The following is a 23,884-nucleotide window of genomic DNA, read 5'->3' on the forward strand; positions in this document are numbered from 1 at the left end:
GCAAAAATTTCCCACTTGAGTCATGTTTCAAAGTCCCCGCCCCCAATGGCTTAAGATCAGAACATTAAAATGGTCTAATGCACCTTTTGTTTCCTCTAGTAATTTCATAAGTTACACTTTGAATGGCAACTTTGCAATTTTGAAAATTATAAAACAGTAGTAGATGTAAATTCCTTGCTCCAAAGCTGCCCCCCCCACACAGCTAAAATAAGCACCTGCTGAAACGGAAGTCCCATTTCTTCTTCCCAAAGTGGGGATCGTCTGTTTGTGTAATAATGACGAAATGCACTTTGTTTGTGCTCAGAGACTTTCTCTCAGTATTGTTTTATATTTTACAGGATTCAACCTTGCAGTTGAAAACAGATTCCAAAATATAGTCCCTAACTCCGGTCAAAACCTGAACTGCGACTATCTTCCCACTCTCTCACGGAAGGGCCTTCGACCGCCACTGCCCCGCCTCGAAGAAAGCGGATGGCCCACGTGATCAACCAGTACTGCGTGACTTTCTGCACGCTCCTTTCCTTCGAGAACTACTCAGTATCAAGAGGAAAACTTATTTTCCCAGCAAGCTGTGCGCAGCCGAGCATGCGCTTAGTTGCCGAAAACTACAGCTCCCGGGGTCCTAGCTTAGACTACAAATCCCAGAGGTTATCAGGCGGCGCCTGCGCAGTGGTTGCTGGCGCTCGGGCCATTTAAATGTGTGTGAGGGAGACGGTGAAATGGCTGCGCAGGTCGCTGCAGTGCGCGCCGTGCCTCGGGGCGCGGAAGAGGCGCCTCCGCTTCCACTTGGTGACCGGCCTGGCAGACCTAGGGGAGGGGGGAGGAAGCGGAAGGGCCCACCTGGGGAGCTCGGAGGGTGCAAGAGGAACAAGCTGAGCCAGCAGCCCCTCGTGGTAGGGCCCGCTCAGGCGGAGCAGCTGCCGCCGGCCCCTGTTCCTGGCCTCTCAGGCGTTCCTACCGTACCTTCTGCTACAGCCGGGGTCTTCACTTTCTCCCCCCTCAGCCTTCCTCCGCAGGCCCCGCGCTGCGAGCGGCGGCATCACCACCGGCACCGCCCGGACAGTGCCGACTCCGAGCCCGGCCGCTCCTCTGGGGAGAAAGCGCACAAGGGTAGGCGGGGAAGTTCTGGAGACGGGGCTCACGGACGGCCCAGCAAGCGAGGTGAGCGGCGACTGGGGGGCAGTCTTGGCTCGGGGTGCCTGCCGGTCCCTTTGAGTTGAGTCTCCCTGTTGGGTTTGGTCGGGGTCCTTTCTTCGCAGGTACTTGCGCGCTCCACAGCCAAAAGTCTGTGGCGACCCACGCCAGAGAATGACATTCTCCTGCCCGCCATTCTCTTGTGTAGCTGCCAGGTTGCATTCCGGGAAAACATCTCGTAGGTAGTTAGGCGTTAAAAAACCAAACAAAATCGCAGGGTTCGTTGTATTGGGTGGTGATGGGGTCACGCAGCGGAGTCTTCCTGTACAAGGTTGAGTTGCTAAGCGAGGCGACGGAGGTGTTTTATACCTGTTAGTGGGCTTCACCTTCGTTTGTCATCTTACTAGCCCCAGGCTTGCTGTTACTAGATAATATAGCTTGCTAACTAAGCTGTCCCTGGTTCTGTCACAGAACCTTGCTTTTTTAATGCTTGTATTCATCGTTACTTAACTTCATTTCTTTAGTGTGTATTTAAAGTTAACCCTTGTTTTCTTCAAGATATGCATAGTGACATGTTTAGTGGCTTCTTGTTCTTGTTAAGGGATAAAGGGTGAACTAACTTCACTCTTGATAGTGTCATACTTGTCTCTGATTTCTAACTACTGATTTTTAAATTTGTGCTTGATTTCCACTAATAGGGCAGTAGTAGTGGGACTATTCTATCCAGATAGTATGTTTCTTGAAACCTTAGTCTTGTGGAAATAGAACTTAAGCAAGGTTAAGTGCATCTCTTACCTTGATTCTTAAGGAGACTGAACACCTATAAACCTAAGACATCCAACTGGTACATATGTTGGTACAAAGTGGTTATTTGTGGACTAGTGTTAGTGTGGTAGGCTTCCAGAACATAATATTGCAATAGTAAATTAAAACTTGCTAAAAGTCTAGATCTGAACATATGTTTTTTATTTGTTGTATAGTTTTGCAGCTACTTTTAAAAGTCATCAGTAGCTAAGTTCTTTAGTTAAGAATGTGGCATGTAGAAGTCTTACATATTTGTTGGAAACCTAAGCATGTGTTGTTGTACAGACTTCTGGAACTTTTACTTTAGCATACCAGGGTCTTTTGAATGCTTAAAGTATAAATATTTAATGTCTCTTAATAATAGTATGACAGCCAGTGTGGCATAGTGGTTAGAGTGTTGGACTACGACCTGGGAGACCAGGGTTCGAATCCCCACACAACCATGAAGCTCACTGGGTGACCTTGGGCTAGTGTCACTGCCTCTCAGCCTCAGAGGATGTCAGTGGTAACCCCCCTCTGAATACCACTTACCATGAAAACCCTATTCACAGGGTCACCATAAGTCAGGATCAACTTGAAGGCAGTCCATTTCAATAACAGTATTGTGCTTTTTAAAAAAGATCTGTGGGTTTGAGACTGTCATGTTTCTGCACAGCTTGACCTCTTTCAGTTGAATTGGCTTTTCTTCAGAAGTCTGTAGTACTAAAAGCTGCAAATCTAGTTTTGAAAATATTTGGTAGAAACTTCTGATGTCTCCAAAATATGTGATCTGGTTGTGATAACTGTAATTACTGTATCTCTCTGAAAAATCCCTCTGTATCTAATGATAGTAGGGCCTAATGCCAATAGTGCACTTCTAGTGACTGAAGATAACCAGGGTGCCATATCACATAAGGAACAATTTGTTTAACATTCTTATCCACACTTGCTTATAAGTATGAGCTACTTGTTCATTGGGGTTTACTCCTAGTTTGCAGTGCTAAGCACATTTACCTAAGGATACCTACAAATTTCAAATTGAGTGGTAGCTATTAACCATATTCTGACACAGATGACATCTTGATAAATGAGATAACACACCTCTGTTACTATAGAACACTTTAGTATTGTAGTATGTGGTGCCTTTTAACTTGAGTCAGTAGTAGGCTATGCTGTGAGAGTTGTTATAGGCATGGAAAAAAACCCTATCTTGTTCCATGTTAATGAAGCAACTCCTTATTTAAACATGCAAGATTTTGATGTTTCTAAATGAGCACTTGAGCAATACGTCCATTAAATATCAAGATGGCAGAAGAGCCATTTCACTTGACATTTATTTATTGCATTTGTATACCGCCCCATAGCCGAAGCTGTCTATCAAATATAGTACTGTATCATGAAAATGGACTGCAGGCATGTACTTCAGGAAAATACTTGAATGACCAAGATTTTTGCTATATTACGAATACTTTGTGAAGAGGATTTTGAAACTTGAAATACTTATTGTCTGTGAAGAGGCAAAGGATGTGAGTGCTAATGTGAATTAAGCCTCCAGCAGTCTCTTTGCCCCTTAGCTGAATTGGATATAATTCCCAAACGTTGCTTGCTTCATCTAGACTGGGAATACTTTGATTACTTATCTGGTGGTTTATTTAATAGGACAGGCCAAGATGGAATGCCACCAATACTGAAATCCTACTTGCGGCTAGCAAGTAGAATTTGGGCAACTGTATAAGTGTGTTTTAGATCACCTGGTCTCCTTTTCCTAATTTGTCAAAGTAGCAACTAAGTTGGAGTTTGTCACATTAGTATAGTAGAACTCTTTTTTCTTATGTGTGTTTAGAATAAAGTTTCAGTGAAAAACTGGAATTCCTCCAACATTCACTGGTTAGAGTATTCCTAACCATGAAAAAGAAATCTTGCAATGTTAGCTAAACTTAGTTGAAACTGTTATTTAGAGGACACAGATTAAACCAGAACTATCATTAGAAGCTAAAATGATGAAACTGAGGTTATTATACTTTGGACACATAATGAGAAGACATGATTCACTAGAAAAGACAATAATGCTGGGAAAAACAGAAGGGAGTAGAAAAAGAGGAAGACCAAACAAGAGATGGATGGATTGCATAAAGGAAGCCATAGACCTGAACTTAAAGATCTGAACAGGGTGGTTCATGACAGATGCTACTGGAGGTCACCAATTCATAGGGTCGTCATAAGTCGTAATCGACTTGAAGGTACACAACAACAACAACAAAATTCTTCAGTACAAAAAAGGGCATGCTATTTTGCTTCATTGGTGTGTTGCTTAGATTTGGGTTGAATAATAACACTTTCATTTCCTTGCTTGGGTTACATAATGAGAGCTTTTTTATTTTTGCACCATCACTTTGAATGCAACGCACAGTCTCTCCTTTGTTTGCTAAAGATTTTTTTAAAGCATGTGCTCTTTCCATGCAGAGGTAACTGAGCTGTAGTAGGATTACCTTGTTCTAGTTCTGCATTTAGTGATAATAAGGGCTCATTCTATAATACATGACAGCAACCTCCAGTTTGGTGCCATGCACGTTCAATAGAGATCTGCAGCCATTCCTGGCTCTTTAGTGTACCTGTATAACGCGCTACCTTTTTTTAGGTGTAGCTGCTCACAAATGTTTGTAGCTAATTGTAAGAGGCACATGTATTGGATTATACCAGAGGTGCAATTAGGTGCTTATCTTGGAAGGGCTGAGAAACAGCTGTTCCTGAGTGAGCAGGAGATGAATGAGCTAGATGCTAGAAATAATACTGATTTCATGCCTGCACATAAGCCTTCTAAACCTGGAGAGATAGTGAAGGGACTTGGAAGGAAGCTTAAGGGACTTGGAAGAAGTGGTGTCAGCTGTCCCATTGCAACTCCCTCTGTGACCTCAGACCAGAATATCCCTTAATGAGGGATATTATGAAATTACTAGTAGTTTAATCTGTTCTGATTTGGAAGATATATGTAATTGGAAACTTTTTTGACAGCAGTTTTAAAATGGAGAAAAGCCAGAGCAATGATATTAAGAATTGAGATGAGCAGTTATAGAACCCTTGCTCAAATAGTTCAAGGGAGTGCCAATTTAAAGGTGTACTCTTAAGGGGTTGCACATTCTGGACATCAAAGGGAAGAATGAACCAGTAATGGGTATGTCTCAAAACTTTATCAACTGTCTCCTGTTACCTCTTATGTCACTCACAGATCACTTGTACACATAATAAGAGCCACCATATGAGGTTTCTACTATATGGTTGCCTGATTCTGTGTTACTAAACCCATACAATAATTGTAAATGTAGCACAGTGTATTTCTGTCACACATCCTTACATGAAATAAAAGTTGGGTATTTACCAAGTGGTAAGGCATAGCAATAGCAAGTTCCTCATACAATTTTTGAAAAGTTTGGTTGATGTGGTATTGATATCTTAGTCATGAGCAGTATAACATTAATGAACCAGACATCCTGACTACAGCTTCTTTGTTATATGGGGAATATATGAGAGACATGCCAAATACTACAAACTTGGTTTCAGGATTTGGATCCCCATATATGAAATAGGTGCTATGAAGCTTGTGAAGTCTGTAGGTATCAACATACAATACTAAAGATTGGTGGGGCTGTGGCTCAGTACTGGAGCATATACCTTACATGCAAAAGGCTCCAGGTTCAATCCCTGGCATCACCAAGTGAGGCTGGGAATGTCCCCTATCTGAAATCCTGGAGAGGTGCTACTACTGAACTAGAGAATACTGAACTAGATGGACCAATGGTTTGACTTGGTGAAAGACAGCTTCCCATGTTCATATGACTTAAAAAGAGAGGTCAAATGGAATATGTAATACGTGCTACTAGGCTAGAAAAATTGCAGATGTCTGGACTCCTAAAACAAATATTAGAAGTGTTTGAAAAACCTTTTCCAGCACTAATGTTGGAGCAGCTGCACTAATACACTTTGAAAATGGCAAGAATGGATATATTTGCCATAACTAAGTTGGGGTAATTTACACACAATGCTAAACCATGATCTAGTGCTATTTGGTGAAGCTGTGTGTGCGCATCCTCCCCTCCTACATGGTTGGGAGGAGAACTGTATTTTCAGTTTCAAATAATCTTGGGGTAGCATTATCTGCTAATCAAGAATCCTGGCTTATAATGAACAGTGGTTAGTTTGTTAGGTTCAAACCATGGGCAGCATAGGATAACGGGGTGGGGGAATGCATGAAGTGGAAACTTTGCTCTTGTTCATTGTTCAGTGTAAGGGTGAACCAGCCAATGGTTTCATAAAATTGCCATCTGGTTTTCTTTAAAGCAATCTTTTATAAATCATGGCACACTAGCAATTCAGTCAAAACCATGCTTGTTTGAAAGTTAGTCCAATTGATTTAAATGGGCTTGCTGTTAAGAAAGATGTTTTAAGATGGGATTTCAGTTGTGTAGGCCACAAAGCATATCCAGGTCCTCCATTCTGTGCTAGCATCTGCAAAGCTCCATTGGATAGCGCAGCACTGATGATGTTTTGGGCTGCAAAGTTTTCTGATGCTTAATTTTTCTGTGGAAAGCTTTCAGTTGCTATAATTTGAGCTTTATAAGATTAGTAACATAAATGGATATTTCTTGGCACCTTGTGAAGACTTGCACCTTTTTAAACAACAGCAAGTATAATTTTAATTTGTCTGTATTTATTCACTGCCATGCTGTTTTTGTTTTTGTGAGCTGCCCTGAGATCATATGATGAAGGCTGGAATAGAAATTTAATAAATAAAACACAATGCCAGTCTGGGTAGTCTCAAAATTATAATATCCACATTCACATAGCTCTTCAGATGTCCTAAAATTAGTGAGTTTTAATTTTAAGGAAAAAAATGAAGGCATTAAAAACAACATATGTATTTCTATTCTGCGTATCTTCCATCATAGAACCCAAGGTGGCATACATGGGATTCGCATGTGGTCTTTCATCCAGATCTGCAAGGTGGCTGCCTCATGTCCATTGACTGTTCACTTCTTAAATTATTTGTAAATATTCCAATAAAAATTCCAGTTAAAGTTTTTTTTTTTTTTTAAAAAAACATTTTGATTGCTCTGTTTTCCTTAATAAATACTTTATTATTTATTTTTCTAAGATGCCTCATGAACGCATTTTCTGGATATTCAGTTCATCTGCTTATATTGGAAAAACAATATAAGATTTTTCAGGAAATCCTTGTTGCCTCTACCAAAAGGCACATGGAAGTAAGAAACCTGACTTGAGATAAAGCTTCCTGGTCTCCTAAACCAGGATTACATCAAAAGTACAAATTCCCAATGTAGTCATAGCTTCATTCAAGTTTTTATTCACTAGTGGCCTGAGATGGGAGAGATGAGGAAGGAATAATTGGAAATGCTCCTAAGTGAAGGAGAAAATTCTATATGGACCAGTTTGTGCTTTCCATAGATTTACAATGTTACAGGAGAGCAGTGAATTGGCTTTGAGTCTGCTCTTTGGGGTGGGGGTAGGGTAGGGTGAACTTCACCTGGTCTTAGATAAGGGTACTCTTTTGTTAAGAGAGGAGATGTAGTTGTCACCTACAAGGGGAATGCTGGATTCCAGGATGTTGTGCTACAAAACAGCACAGCAAGAGAAAACCTTTTTCAAGTTTAATATTTCACCTATATTATTCCTGTTTGAAGGCAGAAAAGCAGCCTAAAGCATTCTTTGTGGGCTGGTTTGCACATAATGCTAAGCAAAATCATGGCTTAGTGTGAATGAGCAAATGTGGAGGATCTCAGAGAGGAGGCTACAGCTGCTTTGCTTCTCCCTAGTTGTTTTTCCATTGCACTGTGCAAAGCCATGGTTTGGCTTAGCTTCTTGTCCTAACCCGGGCTCATGTATCAGTTCTCTTTTGACAAACCATGAGCTGTAACCAAGGTTCTAAGGTTTACAGCACATGGTTTGTCTGGAGAGAGCTAAATCATTAGCCTGGGTTTAAATGACATGCTAAACCAAACCATGACTTAGTTCAGTGTAGCAGGAGAATGATTGGAGGAGGAGTAAAGTGGCTACATCTTCCTTTCCAGGAGCCCACATGTTTGGTAGTTTGTGCAAAGTCATGGTTGGGCTTAGTGTTAATGTGTGAACCAGACTGTGACGCCCTTTCCTGGCTCTCCCTGTCAGGTTCCTACCTGCGCGTGGCTACTGCCTGTCACTAGGCACCACCAGGGACTCCACCAGTCCGGACTGTCCTTTTTTATTGTTTCTCTCCCCGCTCTAGCACAGATCTCAACAGATCCCCCTGCTAGGCAACCACCAGTCACGTCCTAATACTAGTATTCCCAGAGACTCTGAATACTGGTATTGTTATTCTCTTCACCGCTGCCACCATTTGTTACAGTTTCCCTTCAGCCTTGGTCATTACCTTACCCTCCCTTCTGGTCTGTGAAACCCCAGCCAAGGATCAGGCCTTTGGTAAACCAAATTAAGTATTTATTAAAGATAACAAAGCTAACAAGATTAACAAGATTTCTTCTTAAGGCACATAAGCATATGGTTTTACTCAATACTAATCCGAACTCCACCCCCCTCCTTCTCCACTCTCTCCTGGCAAACAACTCTCTCAAACCCACCAAAACAACCCACTCTTTCTCTTCTCCCCCCAGATTCCACTCTCACTCTTCCTTTTATACGTTCAGCCATTTTACACACTCAGCCAATCATCTAGCATTCTACTGCCCATTCACTCCCCCTCCTCTTTCACTCCACTTACCATGTATCTTCTAAACAACCAACACTTACCATATATACATTAATATAGGAACATCACGTTTCCCCCCCTTAAAACAACGGCAGAGTATTATTCCTGTTCCAGGATTTATACGACGCGTTAACAAATAAAAGTCTCTATGGGGAAAATGTCTTTCTTTGTTCCTCCGTCTGGTCACGTCACTGCAGTCCCAGCCACTTGCCTGGAAAGTCCATCGGCCAGTACATTGTCCTTGCCTTTTATGAACTGGAAGTCCACTTGATAGTCCTGTAGGGCCCAGGACCACCTCTGCAGCATAGTGTTATGGTTTTTCATAGTCTGCAACCATAACAAGGCCCGATGATCCGTAGTTACCGTGAATCTTCGTCCCCACACGTATGGGCGCAACTTGTTCAGTCCCCACACGACCGCTAGGCACTCCTTCTGGACCGACGAATAGTTTTTCTCCCTCGGCGTCAGCTTGCGACTCAGGTATGCCACTGGATGTCTGGTGCCTTCTCTCTCCTGTAGCAAGACGACTCCCAGTGCGAGGTCTGATGCATCTGTAGCCACGATGAATGGTTGCTCATAGTCTGGTGCTGTTAATATGGGTCCTTGGCACAAGGCTTGCTTCAGCAGATCAAAAGCCTTCTGACATTCATCCGTCCTTACCACACGCTCAGAACACTTTTTCTTTGTCAATTCATGCAAGGGGATAGGCCACGATTGCACTGCCTCTACCTTGCTCCATAGGGGGGTGATTTTCCCACTCCCCACCTTATGTCCTACACAGATTACTTCACTCACAACTTTCCTATTCACACAGCATGGCATAGATTTGATTGGGGCATGATCTCCAGTATCAATGGAATGTCTGGCTATACTGGTTCAGCCAGGTTTATTGCCAAAGAGATTCTCATAGTTTTTCAAAACTCTCAGAATCTCTTCTTTTACTTCCTCCTTCACCTCCTCTGACCATTCCACTTGATCTACCCCTCCTTTGTCTTTGCTTTCCTGTACCAAATCTGGAAGTTCAGGCCCACTTCCCTCAGGGAATAAGGTAACTTGCAACACTTGTGCATCCCTGGTATGGTAAGGCTTCAACCGATTTACATGAACCACTTTGCTTTTGTCCAATTGGTCTGTGGTGATTACATACGTCACTGTGTCAAGCCTTTCTCTGATGGTATATGGTCCTTCCCAGTTAGCCTGTAATTTGTCATGTTTCCTGGGTACGAACGCCATAACCATATCTCCCACATCATACACACGTTCCCTGGCTGTTCTGTCATACCAGTAACGTTGCTTCTCCTGTGCTTGACTCAAATTCTTTTTCACCACCTCCATCATTGATGTTAATTTATTGCGGAATTCCAATACAAAATCTACTACAGATGTTTTGTACTCTCCCAGGGTTCCTTCCCATGAATTTTTTAATAGTTCCAAAGGTCCCCTCACTTTTCTAGTGAACATGAGTTCAAAGGGTGAGAAGCCTGTTGACTCTTGAGGGACTTCTCTATATGCAAAGAAGAAGCATCCCAACCGTTCATCCCAGTCTTGTGGGTGATCTTGAACATAGCTTCTGATCATGCCCTTCAAAACGCCATTGAATCTCTCTGTTAACCCATTAGTGGCGGGATGGTAAGTAGTGGTCTTTAGATGTTTTAGACCACAACATTTCCACATACATTGCATCACTTCTCCCATGAATACACTGCCTTGATCCATCAGCACTTCATGAGGGAAACCCAGCCTCATAAAGATTTTTAATAAAGCCTTTGCCACTACAGGGGCTTCTACAGATCTTAGTGCTTCTGCGTCTGGGTACCTGGTGGCAAAATCCACCACCACCAATAGATATTTCTTGCCATGCCTTGTGGGTTTGGAAAAAGGGCCCACCAAATCTATTCCCGCTCTATAAAAGGGTTGTCCAATTATAGGAAGGGGCTTTAAGGGTGCCTTAGTCTTTACTCCACTTTTCCCCACCTTTTGGCATATTCCACAAGATAGACAATGTTGTTTTACATCTTTGGAGATGTTTGGCCAATAATAGTGTGCCGCCAATCTCCTCTTGGTCTTTTATATTCCCAGATGTCCTGCACATGGGACATCGTGGGCTACCTCTAGCAATCTGGTTCTGTATTTGCTAGGTACTATCAATTGCTTCACTGGTTCACATTCATCCTTTCTCTCAGCGGGCATCCACAGTCTATATAAAATCCCATTCTCACACACAACTTGATTCCTCAGTTTGTCAGTGAAAGGAATCTGTTGGGTCAGAGCTTGTTCCTTTATCTGCTTCAAACTTATATCTTTATGCAGCTCTTCCCAGAATTGCTCTGCTTCTTTCTTATCAGAGACCACTTGATACAGTTTGTCTCCTTCAGCAGGCCTGCTAGTGGTTGCTATGGTGACCTGAGGCTGGTTAACAGATTCCACCCTGTTTGTTTCAGCCCCCCTTAATATGGCTTCTTTTTCTCTGCCAATTTGCTGTCTGGTCACTACATATATCTTTCCTTGGGCTCCCATTACATCTCTTCCCAGTATTATTGGTTCTTGTTGCTGGGCATTAATGCCTACTTTATATCGGCCCTCTCGGCCTCTCCAAGTCATTTCCACCAGGGCCACAGGCAAACTTTCTGGTTGACCCCTCACTCCTTGGATAGTCACAGTTTCCTGAGGTAATATTACCTCAGATTTTATTAAATCTGGCCTCAGTAATGTCTGAGCGGCACCAGTATCAAGCAATGCCCAATAATTTGCCCCTTGTACACTTACTTCCTCTCTCAGACTTGAATCAAGGTCTGTTACTTCTGTCCAGTTTATCTGGCAGAACTGAACCTTTTTCGCTGTTTCTAAAGCCTTGGGCTCTGTTTTCACTGCCCTTGTCTGAGCAGGATTACTAATGGGGTTGGCAACCTCACATTGAAAACGTAGGTGCCCCTGTCTACCACATTTGTAGCATAATTTCTCCTCACTTTTAGGGTACACAGATCCACTCTGGGGTGTCCTGTGCCCTTCAGATTTTACTGGAGGACTCACTCGCTGTGGTACCACATCCCTTCTGCCAGCATTATATGGTCTGGGTTTAAAATCTCTTGATGTTTTTCCCACCCAGCCAGTTCTGTTGGAGGCGAAGTGATCCGCCATCTCTGCGGCCTCCTGCACCGATGTAGGGGAACGGTCTTTGACCAGGAGCCTTATCTCTGGTGGTAACTGATGGTATAATTAATCCAATATCATGAGGATTTTCACTTCCTCCACAGACTGAGCTTTTGCACTTGTCAGCCATTTCCCAAATATGTCCATCAGTTTTGCCCCCAGCTCCACGAAAGACCTCCCTGTCTGTATCTGGCAGTTTCTGAAAAGCTTTCTAAAATAATCAGGCCCCAGTCTGAATCTTTTAAACACTGCTTCTTTGAATTCAGCATAGGTGACGGGCCTATCTGAGGGGAAATGTTGGTATACCTCAGCCAATTCCCCTTTAATCAGGTTTGATAAATACTGCATGTATTTATCTTCAGGTAGCCCCCACAACTGAGCTGCTTTTTCAAAGGTGCTGAGGTAAATTTGAGGATCTTGACCAGGCTCATAGACAGCAAAGTCCTTTGGAGTAATTTTTATTTTTGCTCCATCTCTGTCCTTTCTTGTTTCATCAGAATGAAACTTCTCTTTCAAATTTTAACTTTTCTACTTGTAATTCGGCATCCACTGCTCGTTGCTTCTCCCTCTCCTCAAACCCCATTCTCATTCTCTCAGTTTCCATCTTCAACTTCTCAGTTTCCAACTCCCTCTGCTTGTCTTTTTCCTCAGCCTCCCATCTTAACTTCTCTCTCAAGTACTCTATATAAGCGGGATTGCTTAAGTATACTTCTGGGGTCTCTTCTCTGACAGGTTGTTTTTGCTGGGCAGTAGCAAATCCTATAAGTGCTACCCTCAATTCATCTACCCCTTTACCCTCGTGAGGTAAATGGAATGTTATGCACTTCTCCACCAGCTCCTCTCTTTTCATTTTTATGTATTCAGCCATGGTGTTTGAGTTCACTCACTCTTTGCCACACACTCTTTGCCAGTCACTCTCACAAGAAATCTTGTTTTGTTATTTCTGTTTGCCACACCACTGTTCTGGATTCTCTAGTATTTGTATCTGGATTCTCTGTTGTTCGTATCCCACCGCTACTGCCACCACGTGTGACGCCCTTCCCTGGCTCTCCCTGTCAGGTTCCTACCTGCGCGTGGCTACTGCCTGTCACTAGGCACCACCAGGGACTCCACCAGTCCGGACTGTCCTTTATTATTGTTTTTTCTCTCCCCGCTCTAGCACAGATCTCAACAGATTCCCCTGCTAGGCAACCACCAGTCACATCCTAATACTAGTATTCCCAGAGACTCTGAATACTGGTATTGTTATTCTCTTCACCGCTGCCACCATTTGTTACAGTTTCCCTTCAGCCTTGGTCATTACCTTACCCTCCCTTCTGGTCTGTGAAACCCCAGCCAAGGATCAGGCCTTTGGTAAACCAAATTAAGTATTTATTAAAGATAACAAAGCTAACAAGATTAACAAGATTTCTTCTTAAGGCACATAAGCATATGGTTTTACTCAATACTAATCCGAACTCCACCCCCCTCCTTCTCCACTCTCTCCTGGCAAACAACTCTCTCAAACCCACCAAAACAACCCACTCTTTCTCTTCTCCCCCCAGATTCCACTCTCACTCTTCCTTTTATACGTTCAGCCATTTTACACACTCAGCCAATCATCTAGCATTCTACTGCCCATTCACTCCCCCTCCTCTTTCACTCCACTTACCATGTATCTTCTAAACAACCAACACTTACCATATATACATTAATATAGGAACATCACACAGACCTTAGCATTAACTGTCAGCAAGGTGTGGGTACCCTCACAGGAATCCTGAAATGTGCCATTAAGGGTAACTTATGTCCCCCAAGTTTTGCTGAGGAGATCATTAGAAACATGGGTACATTTGTAAGGAAGACACAGTGAACTTATTTGTAGATAACTCTTGTTTGTTTGTTGGAACATTGGAGTCCAGCAGAGTAGCAGTGGTTTGTTTTCTAACAAAATTCTTTGTGAAGTGAAGGTTTGTAGTTTCCTTACAAACCATGGCTTGTTTTAACTATGTGTTGATGTAATGTCTAAACCCAACAGCGTTGCTTAAGCGTGGTTTGTTTGGGCACCCCACCCAAGAGGCTTGCCAAGCTGCAGAGGCTTGTACCAAGACCTGCTGGAAAACAAACTGAGCTTTGGAGAAACAATACATGGTTTGTCTGTGAGATGACTCGTGGTTTGTTGAACAAACCATAGCTTAGCATTAATGCAGCTAATAAGTTTATATACTCTGACATACTTATGGTAGTTGCTACTATGGGTATGAGGCGACTAATAAAATTAAATAAATAATAATTGTGCTTCAACAGTGAAAGAAAAAACACTCATTTACAGTTTTATTAAAATCTTTCTAGGGATTATTTTGATTTACAACATGTAAATGGTATTAATAAATCTGTAGTAAATCAATCCACAGTTAAAATAGGTCAAGGTTTGTGAAAACCTTCCTGTTGATTACCTACCAGTGGGAAGCTAGAGATGAAGAAAAGCACAGAATCTAGGTGAGGAAATTCAGTCTACATTGTGTAGCTTCAACAAGCTGGCATGGCTTACACATAAGCACATACAGTATGTGCTGGTGAAAAGGCCAGTCTAATTTGATGATAAACTAGGGCTGATGTAGTTGGGAATAGTAAGTAGAAGGAAGATTCTGGGTCTGAATGAGTTCCCAAAATCTCTTGCCTCTGTCCCAGAGCTGGCCCTCCAAAGTTGCTGGGTTCCAACCCCCATGATTCAAGATTGGCCAGTGCTCATGTGAGTTGGAGGCTACACAAGTTGCAGTCCTCACAAATAAACTTTCAGAAATAGTGCCACCCCGTGCTGTCCTTACTTCTATCTGTGAAGACATTGTCGCCTTGACTTTAAAATATGGGAGTGTGCCAGTTTCTGGTCAGCTTCACTGATCAATGCTGATGCAACTCCCCCTCAAAACAACAACAACCCCCCCTATTTGGTTAAACCACCATTTTTGGTATCTTTTAAGGGGACCAGACGAGGTTTGAAGCAGAGGCAGGAAATTTGTTCAAGTTCACTATACGTGAATATAAAATGTACCCAAAGGCCATAGTTCCAGTAGACATTTTGAAATTTACTAAAACAATTAAACCTCATTAATGTCTAGATACAAAGTCTACAAATGCTACACTTTAGTCAAATACTTTAATAGAAAATTTCCAAGGAGAGAACTTCAGACTTAAAATTGTGGAATAAAATTTATGATCTGTCTTATTATTTTAATACCTCATTTTTCCTATCTCTTGTAGGGGATATTGGCAGGGGGTGGGGAGAGAAACCTCTCAACCCAATTCTTGCTCAGTTGTTCAAATCTTCAGATGTCTGAATACTAGACATTTGATCTCTTGTGTGCAATATGGCACTGTCAGTGTCTTTTGCTTACCTAATTTTGCTGAAAATCTATTGGGTTACTTAAAAAAAATTACTCATAATATTTTTCTGAATTGGTGTCTCCTTTCTGGATCTCTTCTTTATAGTGTCTATTATATTGCAACATCTTACCTTGCAATGAAGCAAGAAATGGAACGTATCAACATTACAATACTTGGCGTGAGTGAATTCAAATGGATGGGAATGGGACATTTTCAATCAGGCAACTACAAAATATTTTATGCAGGAAATGAGAAATTAAGAAATGGGGTTGCTTTAATAGTGAGAAGTGATGTAGCAAAAGCACTTGGGAGCTCTAATGCAAGGTCTGAGTGAGTTATATCAATGAGATTAAACAGGAAACCTATTAACATAACCATCATCAAAGTCTACGCTCCAACAGCAAACACAGAAAAAGAGGAATTGGAGAGATTTTATGCAGAAGTACAGGAAGAAATTAATCACACACCAAAACTGATAAACTGTGCTGATAATCAGGGGGACCTGGAATGCAAAAGTAGGGAACAGAGATGAACTAGGAATTGTGGTAAAATGGGGCTTAGGAGACAGAAATGAAGTAGCTGAAAGACTTATTAAATTCTGTGAAGCCAATAATTTGTTACTTGAAAACACATTTTTTGAGCAGCCAAAAAGACATGTACATGTGGACATCACCAAATGGTCAATATAGGAATCAAATTGATTATACAATTGGTAGCGCAAGATGGAGAAGTTCCATGCTTTCTGCGAAAACAAAACCAGGAGCAGACTGCAGTACAGATCATGAACTGGTAATATCGAAAATCAGAATAAAGCTAAAGAATAACAACACAATCATAATGCCAAAATACAATTTAAATAACATCCCAGAAGAATATAAAGATCAAATAAGGAACAGATTTGAGGCTTTAAACTTAGTTGACAGAGAACCAGAAGAACTATGGAGTGAAGTCAGAGACATTATCAGCCAAGAATGCAAAAAGACAATACCTCTAGTTAAAAAGAGAGAAAGACAACAGTGGATGACTGAAGAAACTCTTAAAATGATTAAAGAGAGAAGGAAAGCAAAAGGAGACAGAAACACGGTTAGAACCCTAAATGCAACAATACAGCAACTAGTACATAGGGACAAGGAGAGCTATTACAATAGTTCTTGTATCAAAATAGAAGAGGACAACAAAAGGGTAGAACAAGAGCCCTATTCCAAAAGATTAGAGAAATTAAAGGGAAATTTAAACCAGGAGTAGGGATGTTGTATAATCAACAGGGGAACACACTGACCGACCGAGATGAAATAAAAGGAAGATGGGAGCAATACACTGAAGAACTCTATAAAAGAGATGCCAGGATGGCAGATTCATTCATGGAGGAACCGTATGATGAAGAACTGTCAGCTCTACACTGCATCAGCAGTGTCAGGGGGGGCTGGAAATTCCTGGGTCTTTGGCAGGGAAGGAAAGTCCTTAGCCAGCAGTCGGGTTGTAAATCTGCCAGGCCTATCCGAAGCGTACTTGCCGAGTCAGAAGTCCAGAAGCGAGGTCAGTGGAGGTCCAGGATCAATTGCCAAGGAGATCAGTCACAGAGATGCTGCAGGGAAACTAGGTCTACACAAAGCCACGCCTGACGTTGCAGTCAGCAACAAGCTGCAGCCAAGGTGTGCCTTATAAAGAGCAGGATGGACAGCAGGTGTGAGCCCTCAGCGTTTGGGCCTTAAGGAGACAGGCCTGCCTCTCTTCTGCCTGACCTTCTGCTGTCTACGTTCTGCAAGTGAGGGGGGAGTATCCTGTTCACTGTCTGTGTCTGGCTGCAGGGCCTCTGCTGTCCCTGGGGTGCTCTGCAGCTGAGGGGCAGAAGGAGCTGGATTCTCAGGAGGCTCCTCCGTGTCTCCTGCTGCTCCTGGGTCTGCTGCTGTTACTCCCGAGTTGTCCTCATCTGAGGAGTCCTCTGACGGGGCCATGACAAGAACCAGAAATGTTTGAATGTGAGGTGAAAGCTGCTCCTTAAAATACTTGGAAGAAACAAATCACCAGGAACAAATGGCATACCAATAGAGTTGCTACAAGCTACTGAGACTGAATCTGTCCAGTTTTTGACAAAAAATTGTCAATAAATATGGAAAACTAAACAATGGCCCACAGACTGGAAGCGTTCAATATACATCCCAATTCCAAAGAAAGGGGATCCCAGGAAATGCAGTAATTATCGAACTATTGTCTTAATATCTCATGCAAGTAAAGTAATGTTCAAGATTCTACAACAAAGGCTTTTAACATATGTGGAGCGAGAAATGCCAGATGTCCAAGCTGGATTTATAAAGGGAAGAGGCACCAGAGATCATATCGCAAGCATATGTTGGATAATGGAATGGACCAATGAATTTCAACAGGAAATCGCCCTGTGCTTTTTAGAGTATAGCAAAGCGTTTGATTGTGTAGATCATGAAAAACTATGGAATACTTTAAAAGAAATGGGGGTGCCACAGCATGTGATTGTCCTGATGCGCAACATATACTCTGGACAAGAGACTATTGTAAGAACAGAATATGGAGAAACCGATTTGTTCCCCATCGGAAGGAGTGTGAGACAAGGGCATATTTTATCACCCTATTTGTTTAATCTATATGGAGAACATATCACACAGAGAGCAGGATTGGACCAAGATGAAGGAGGTGTGATAACTGGAGAGAGAATTATCAATAATTTAAGATATGCAGACGATATCATTCTACTGGCAGAACCCAGTAAAGATTTGAAACAAATGCTGATGAAAGTTAAAGAGGAAAGCACAAGAGCAGGACTACAGCTGAACGTCAAGAAGACTAAAATAATGACAACAGAAGATTTATGTAACTTTAAAGTTGACAATGAGGACATTGAACTTGTCAAGGATTATCAATACCTCGGCACAGTCATTAACCAAAATGGAGACAATAGTCAAGAAATCAGAAGAAGGCTAGGACTGGGGAGGGCAGCTATGAGAGAACTAGAAAAGGTCCTCAAATGCAAAGATGTATCACTGAACACAAAGGATCATTCAGACCATGGTATTCCTGATCTCTATGTATAGATGTGAAAGTTGGACAGTGAAAAAGGCAGATAAGAGAAAAATCCACTCATTTGAAATGTGGTGCTGGAGGAGAGCTTTGCGCATACCATGGACTACTAAAAAGACAGATAACTGGGTGTTAGAACAAATTAAACGAGAACTGTCACTAGACGCTCAAATGATGAAACTGAGGTTATCACACTTTGGACACATAATGAGAAGACATGATTCACTAGACAAGACCATAATGCTGGGAAAAAGAGAAGGGAGTACAAAAAGAGGATGGCCAAATAAGAGATGGATTGATTCCATAAATGAAGCCACAGACCTGACCTTACAAGATCCTAACAGGGTGGTTCATGACAGATGTGATTGGAGGTCACGGATTCATAGGGTTGCCATAAGTCATAATCGACTTGAAGGCACATAACACTACCTTGCAAACAGTTCTACAAGCACCAACATTACAGTAGGGCCCTGCTTCTTGACAACCCGCTTTTCGGCGTTCCGCTAATACAGCACCAGCGGGGCAATCAGCTGGAGCTCCCCGGGCTCCAGCTGATCTGCTGGAGGAGGGGAAGATCAGCTGTAGCGTGTTACAGCTGATGTTCTTCTCCTCAGGGGTGATGAGACCCCCGCGCTACAGCTGATGCCACCGGAGGAGAAGATCAGCTGTAGCACGCTACAGCTGATCTCCTCCTCCTCTGGCACGATCAGCGGGTTAGGTTCCAGACTCCGCGCTACAGCTGATCCGCTTTTCGGCGGGGGTCTGGAACCTAACCTGCCATATGAGTGGGGTCCTACTGTAAAGAAACTGCCTTTTTTTCTCATTGGAATAATTTCAAAGCTGAACACCTTCCATCTAATCAGAGCAGAATAACCTTTTGAAGGATTTTAAAGTGGATAGTTTTTAAAGCGCTCACTCAGCTATGAATTTTAAAAGCAATCTATAGATGTGTTACAAAATAAAACTTTGTTAGTTGCTAAGGCATTAAGCTGTGTTGTGAATATATGATTATGGCTTCCTTTATACCCAGCATTTTTGAAAACCCGTCATAGCAACTTACAGAGCTTTGATCTCAGCAGTAGTTTGAATTCAAAAGGCTATTTGAGTGGTATTTGCTGTATTCAGGGACTCATTGTGACTGGTGATAAATCATTCTGATTTAAGGCTGTGCAACAATAATCAGCGGTGCCTAAAATGGTTGTGTATGATGTCTTTCTTGGTTTTACTGGTTCTCTCTGTTCCCTAGCTTTTTCCTGTTGCTTGTTCTGTTGCTGTCTAGCAGTTTCTCCAAGTGATCCTATGCACAGACGCTTGGGTTTTTTTATGAATTGCCTTCTATGTGTGTGTCAAGGCAATTTATATTACACATTTTTGTTAAAGCAGCAAAAATTGTTTGAAAAAAGCACAAAAATAACTGAAGATAGGTTTAGAAACAATACAAAATGAACATCCATGACAGAGCATATAGTAGCTGCCTGTCATATCTCAACAGGAATGCTTTTTTTTTACAAAAGAAGGGTAGCCATACTGAAAGCCTTGCACCAAGTTACTGTGGTGTAGGGTTCTAAATATTTTATGGGACTTGAAGGAGAAAGTCTCCTGCAGAACATAGTGACTACTGATTATATAAGTGACGAGGTAGTGTCTCAAGTACCCTGGTCCTGAACTGTATAGAGCCTTATAAGTATCAAAACCTTGAATTTCTCCCAGTATCAGATTGGCAGCAAATGTAAATTCCACGAACAAGGTTTTGTATTGCTGCTGGTAGTTTGTCCCCACAAGCAACCTTGCCCCCACAATCTGCCCTGGCTGCAGCCTCTGGACTAAACTTAAGGGTAGCCCCACATATAGCACTTTGTAGTAATCCTACCTTTAGGTTATCAGTGCATGGGCAATTGCAGCCAAGCTATCTTGATCCAACAATGGCTATAGCTGTCTTATCAGCCAAAGCTGGTAAGAGGCACTTGTAGCCACTGGGGACACTTGTGACAGAGCTGGATCTAGGAACACCTCAAGACTATGCAACTTTTCCTTCAGAGAGGTTATGACCCCATACAAGGCAGCAACTTACCACTTCCCGGATCTGGTAACCACCCACCCACAGAGCCCTTGTCTTGCCAGGATTTAGACTGTTTATTAGCCCTCATCTAGCCTACCACTGCATTCAGACACTGGTCCAAGACCTGCTCAGCCATTCCCTATTCACATGTTTCAGAGAAATACAGTTGGGTATCATCAGTGGACTGGACACCTCATTCCACATCTCCTAATGATTGCTCCCAGTGGTTTCATGTATGTTGAATAGCATTAGAGACATCCCATAGCTCTAAAACCAGGGGGCTAGAAAAACTCATCCAGTGCTTTCTTCTGGAATTGCCCTGGAAGTAGGATAGGAACCACTGCAGAACAGTGTCCTGCTGCACATCTCCCGTAGACAGTCTAGTACAGGGGTTGTCAACTTGTCAGCCACAGGTGCCATGATGCCCCCCGACTCTGAGCTTTCATTTTTTTCAAAAAGGTAAGTATATAGCCCTTGTAGAAAGAAAGCTATGAAGCATAATGTGCAGGCATCCTTATGAACTATTTATGTGAAATGGCTGCTTCTGCCTGTCAGTGTCTTCAGCCAATGAGTGAAGTCAGAGCTGTGATTAATAAGTGAGTTTTTTGGACACCTGGCAATAGGAGTCCCTGGGGTCCTAAAGAGCTTCTGATTTCTCCTCCACTTCAGTGCCTTTTTCTGTTTCAGTCTTATTTGCTAGCAGTTCTTGGAATTTGTCCTTCTGTAGTTTCCCCTTCCTTTTCCCCTAGCAACCAGTATGCATCTTACCTGTGGTTGATTCTTCTGAGATCAGATACTCCTGAGAAGTTATTTTCTGTAAATATTACTACACAGTAAGTGTCAGTGGATGTTAAAGAGTCTCTTCCCCTAATGTGAAAACTTGGCAAAGAGCCTTAGGCATGTCTGCTGCAGGACATGTTGCCAGGCACTCAATAGTTCACTGTATAGTTAATTTACAGTACAATGGTTATACATATCTCCTTGAAAAGTAAGTCTTTGTGTTTAATGGGGCTTTACTCCAAGGCACGTGGGTTCAGGATGGAAACCTAGGCTTTGGTTTAGAATTGACATTGGGGGGAAAACAGAGCTCTTGCACCTTTAACAGCTGTATTCCCACAATCGGGACCAGCAGGACATAGCTGACTTCCCATAGTAAAGGGGGGGGCAGGGACAACCAGCAATAGCTGTACTCTCTCTCCTCTTGTGTTACGCCATGCCCCCATGGTAGCCATTTTGTGACTAGTGTCCTTGGCACACTCAAAATTCAAAATATGCCCCCTGGTCTGAAAAGGTTGATGACCTATGGCCTAGGATACCATGGTTGATGGTATCAAAAGCTGATGAGAGATCGAGTAGGAGCAGCACAGTTGCACCCCCCTTATCATTCTCCAGATAAAAGTAATTTATCAGGGCTATCAAGGTTGATTCTGTTCAAAGCCCAGGCCTGAACCCAAATTGGAATGGATCTAGATAATAGGTTTCCCCCATGAATGCCTGCAGCTGGACAGCCACGACCCCCTCAAGTGTTTTGCCCCAAAAGGGGGGGTATTTGCAATTGGATGATGGTAGCTAAATACCATCTGGTCCGGGTGACTTTTTTTTTTTCAGGAGTGGTTGCACTACTGTGTCTGCCAGCTCTCTGGGCGGTTTACAACAATTAAAAACAATTTAAAAACACATGCTAAAATGCCTGAGAGAAGAGGAAAGTCTTGACCTAGCGCTGAAAAGATAGTGTTAGCGCCAGGCACACCTCGTCACAGAGATCATTCCATAATTTGGGGGCCACCACTGAGAAAGCCCTCTCCCTTGTCATACGTGTAGTATGTGGCTTCTCACTCTGCCTTTTATCATGTGGTGCTAATTGCTTGCACACATTTCTAGCTTCTTCTTACCATACATTTGAGCCTTTGTCTGCTGGGCCACCGGCTATTGCTTCCCCACTAATGCACAGGAATATCCCTGTTCTCATTGTTAAAATATTGGAGAGTGTGTAAATTAACTTTCCCTGCTTCCATGATGGCTGTGCTCTGCCTCCATAGTTGGAGGCAGTATGTTTCCAAATACCAGTTACTGGAAACCACAGGAGGGGAGAGTGCTGTTTGCACTCAGGTCCTGCTTGCAGGTTATCCATAGGCAACTGTTTCGCCACTGTGCGAATTGGATGCTGGACTAGTTTGGCCATTGGCTTGATTCAGCAGGCTCTTCTTATGTTATTTATTTATTTATTTATTTAATTTAATTTAATTTATATACTGCCCTAAGCCCGAAGGCTCTCTGGGCGGTGTACAAAAAGATAAAAACAAGCAATGTATAAATACAATAAATACAATAAATCAAAAAACAAAACAAACAAATAATAAAGAAACCAAACAACATCCAGGATACAAAATAATAATGAAAATGCTATTAAAACACACTTTAAAATGCCTGGGAGTATAAAAAGGTTTTCACCTGGCGCCGAAAAGATAGTAGCGTCGGTGCCAGGCGCACCTCATCGGGGAGGCTGTTCCACAGTTCGGGGGCCACCACAGAAAAGGCCCTGGTTCTAGTCACCACCCTCCGAGCTTCTCGATGGGATGGCACCCGGAGGAGGGCCTTAGATGTTGAGCGCAGTGTCCGGGTAGGTTCATATTGGGAGAGGCGTTCCACCAGGTATTGCGGTCCCATGCCGTGTAGGGCTTTATAGGTCAAAACCAGCACTTTGAATCTAGCCCGGAAACAAATAGGAAGCCAGTGCAGACGGGCCAGAACAGGTGCTATATGAGCGGACCTTCTGGTCCGCGTCAGCAGTCTGGCCGCTGCATTCTGGACTAGCTGTAGTTTCCGAACAGTCTTCAAGGGCAGCCCAACGTAGAGCGCATTGCAGTAGTCCAGTCTAGAAGTTACCAGAGCATGAACAACTGAGGCAAGGTCATCACTGTCCAGATAGGGACGTAGCTGGGCTACCAAGCGAAGATGGTAAAAAGCATTCCGTGCCACCGAGGCCACCTGGGCCTCAAGTGACAAGGAAGGATCAAAAAGAACTCCCAAGCTACGCACCTGTTCCTTCAAGGGGAGTGTAACCCCATCAAGAACAGAATGAACATCCTCCATCTGGGCAGAGAAGGCACTCACCAACAGCGTCTCGGTCTTGTCAGGATTGAGCTTCAGTCTGTTAGCTCCCATCCAGTCCATTATCGCGGCCAGGCAACGGTTTAGCACGTTAACAGCCTCACCTGAAGAGGATGAAAAGGAGAAATAGAGCTGCGTGTCATCAGCGTACTGATGACAACGCACCCCAAAACTCCTGATGACCGCACCCAGCGGCTTCATGTAGATGTTGAAAAGCATGGGGGACAGTACCGATCCTGGTGGAGGTGGAGGCCTGGAACAGAACCTGCCATATGAGTGGGGCCCTACTGTATGCTTAAAACGTATCTCAGTGGGATGGAATAAGAACATCAGCCCCAGGGATTGGGCTCGTGGGAGTTGTAGTTCAAAAAAGTAACTTTTCCAAGCTCTGGATTCACGTGGTGGTGATGAAATGCCTTGTGCTACCATTTTACTACAGTAAATTTGTTTACTAGTTAATATACATTTGCCATTTA

At 42.8% G+C, this 23,884-nt stretch overlaps 1 protein-coding gene across 1 annotated transcript in view; it reads left to right on the plus strand.

The window, feature by feature from the left end:
• Positions 1 to 372: 372 nt before the first annotated feature.
• The window catches only part of RSBN1 (round spermatid basic protein 1), a 50,515-nt gene continuing 27,003 nt past the window's right edge, over positions 373 to 23,884 (plus strand). The window contains exon 1 of the mRNA XM_061631968.1: positions 373 to 1,161. Coding sequence (XP_061487952.1) covers positions 720 to 1,161 — 442 coding nt within the window. The 5' untranslated portion in view covers positions 373 to 719. The remainder of the gene's footprint in view (positions 1,162 to 23,884) is intronic.

Source organism: Rhineura floridana, chromosome 6, assembly GCF_030035675.1.
Source record: "Rhineura floridana isolate rRhiFlo1 chromosome 6, rRhiFlo1.hap2, whole genome shotgun sequence".
NCBI lineage: Eukaryota > Metazoa > Chordata > Lepidosauria > Squamata > Rhineuridae > Rhineura > Rhineura floridana.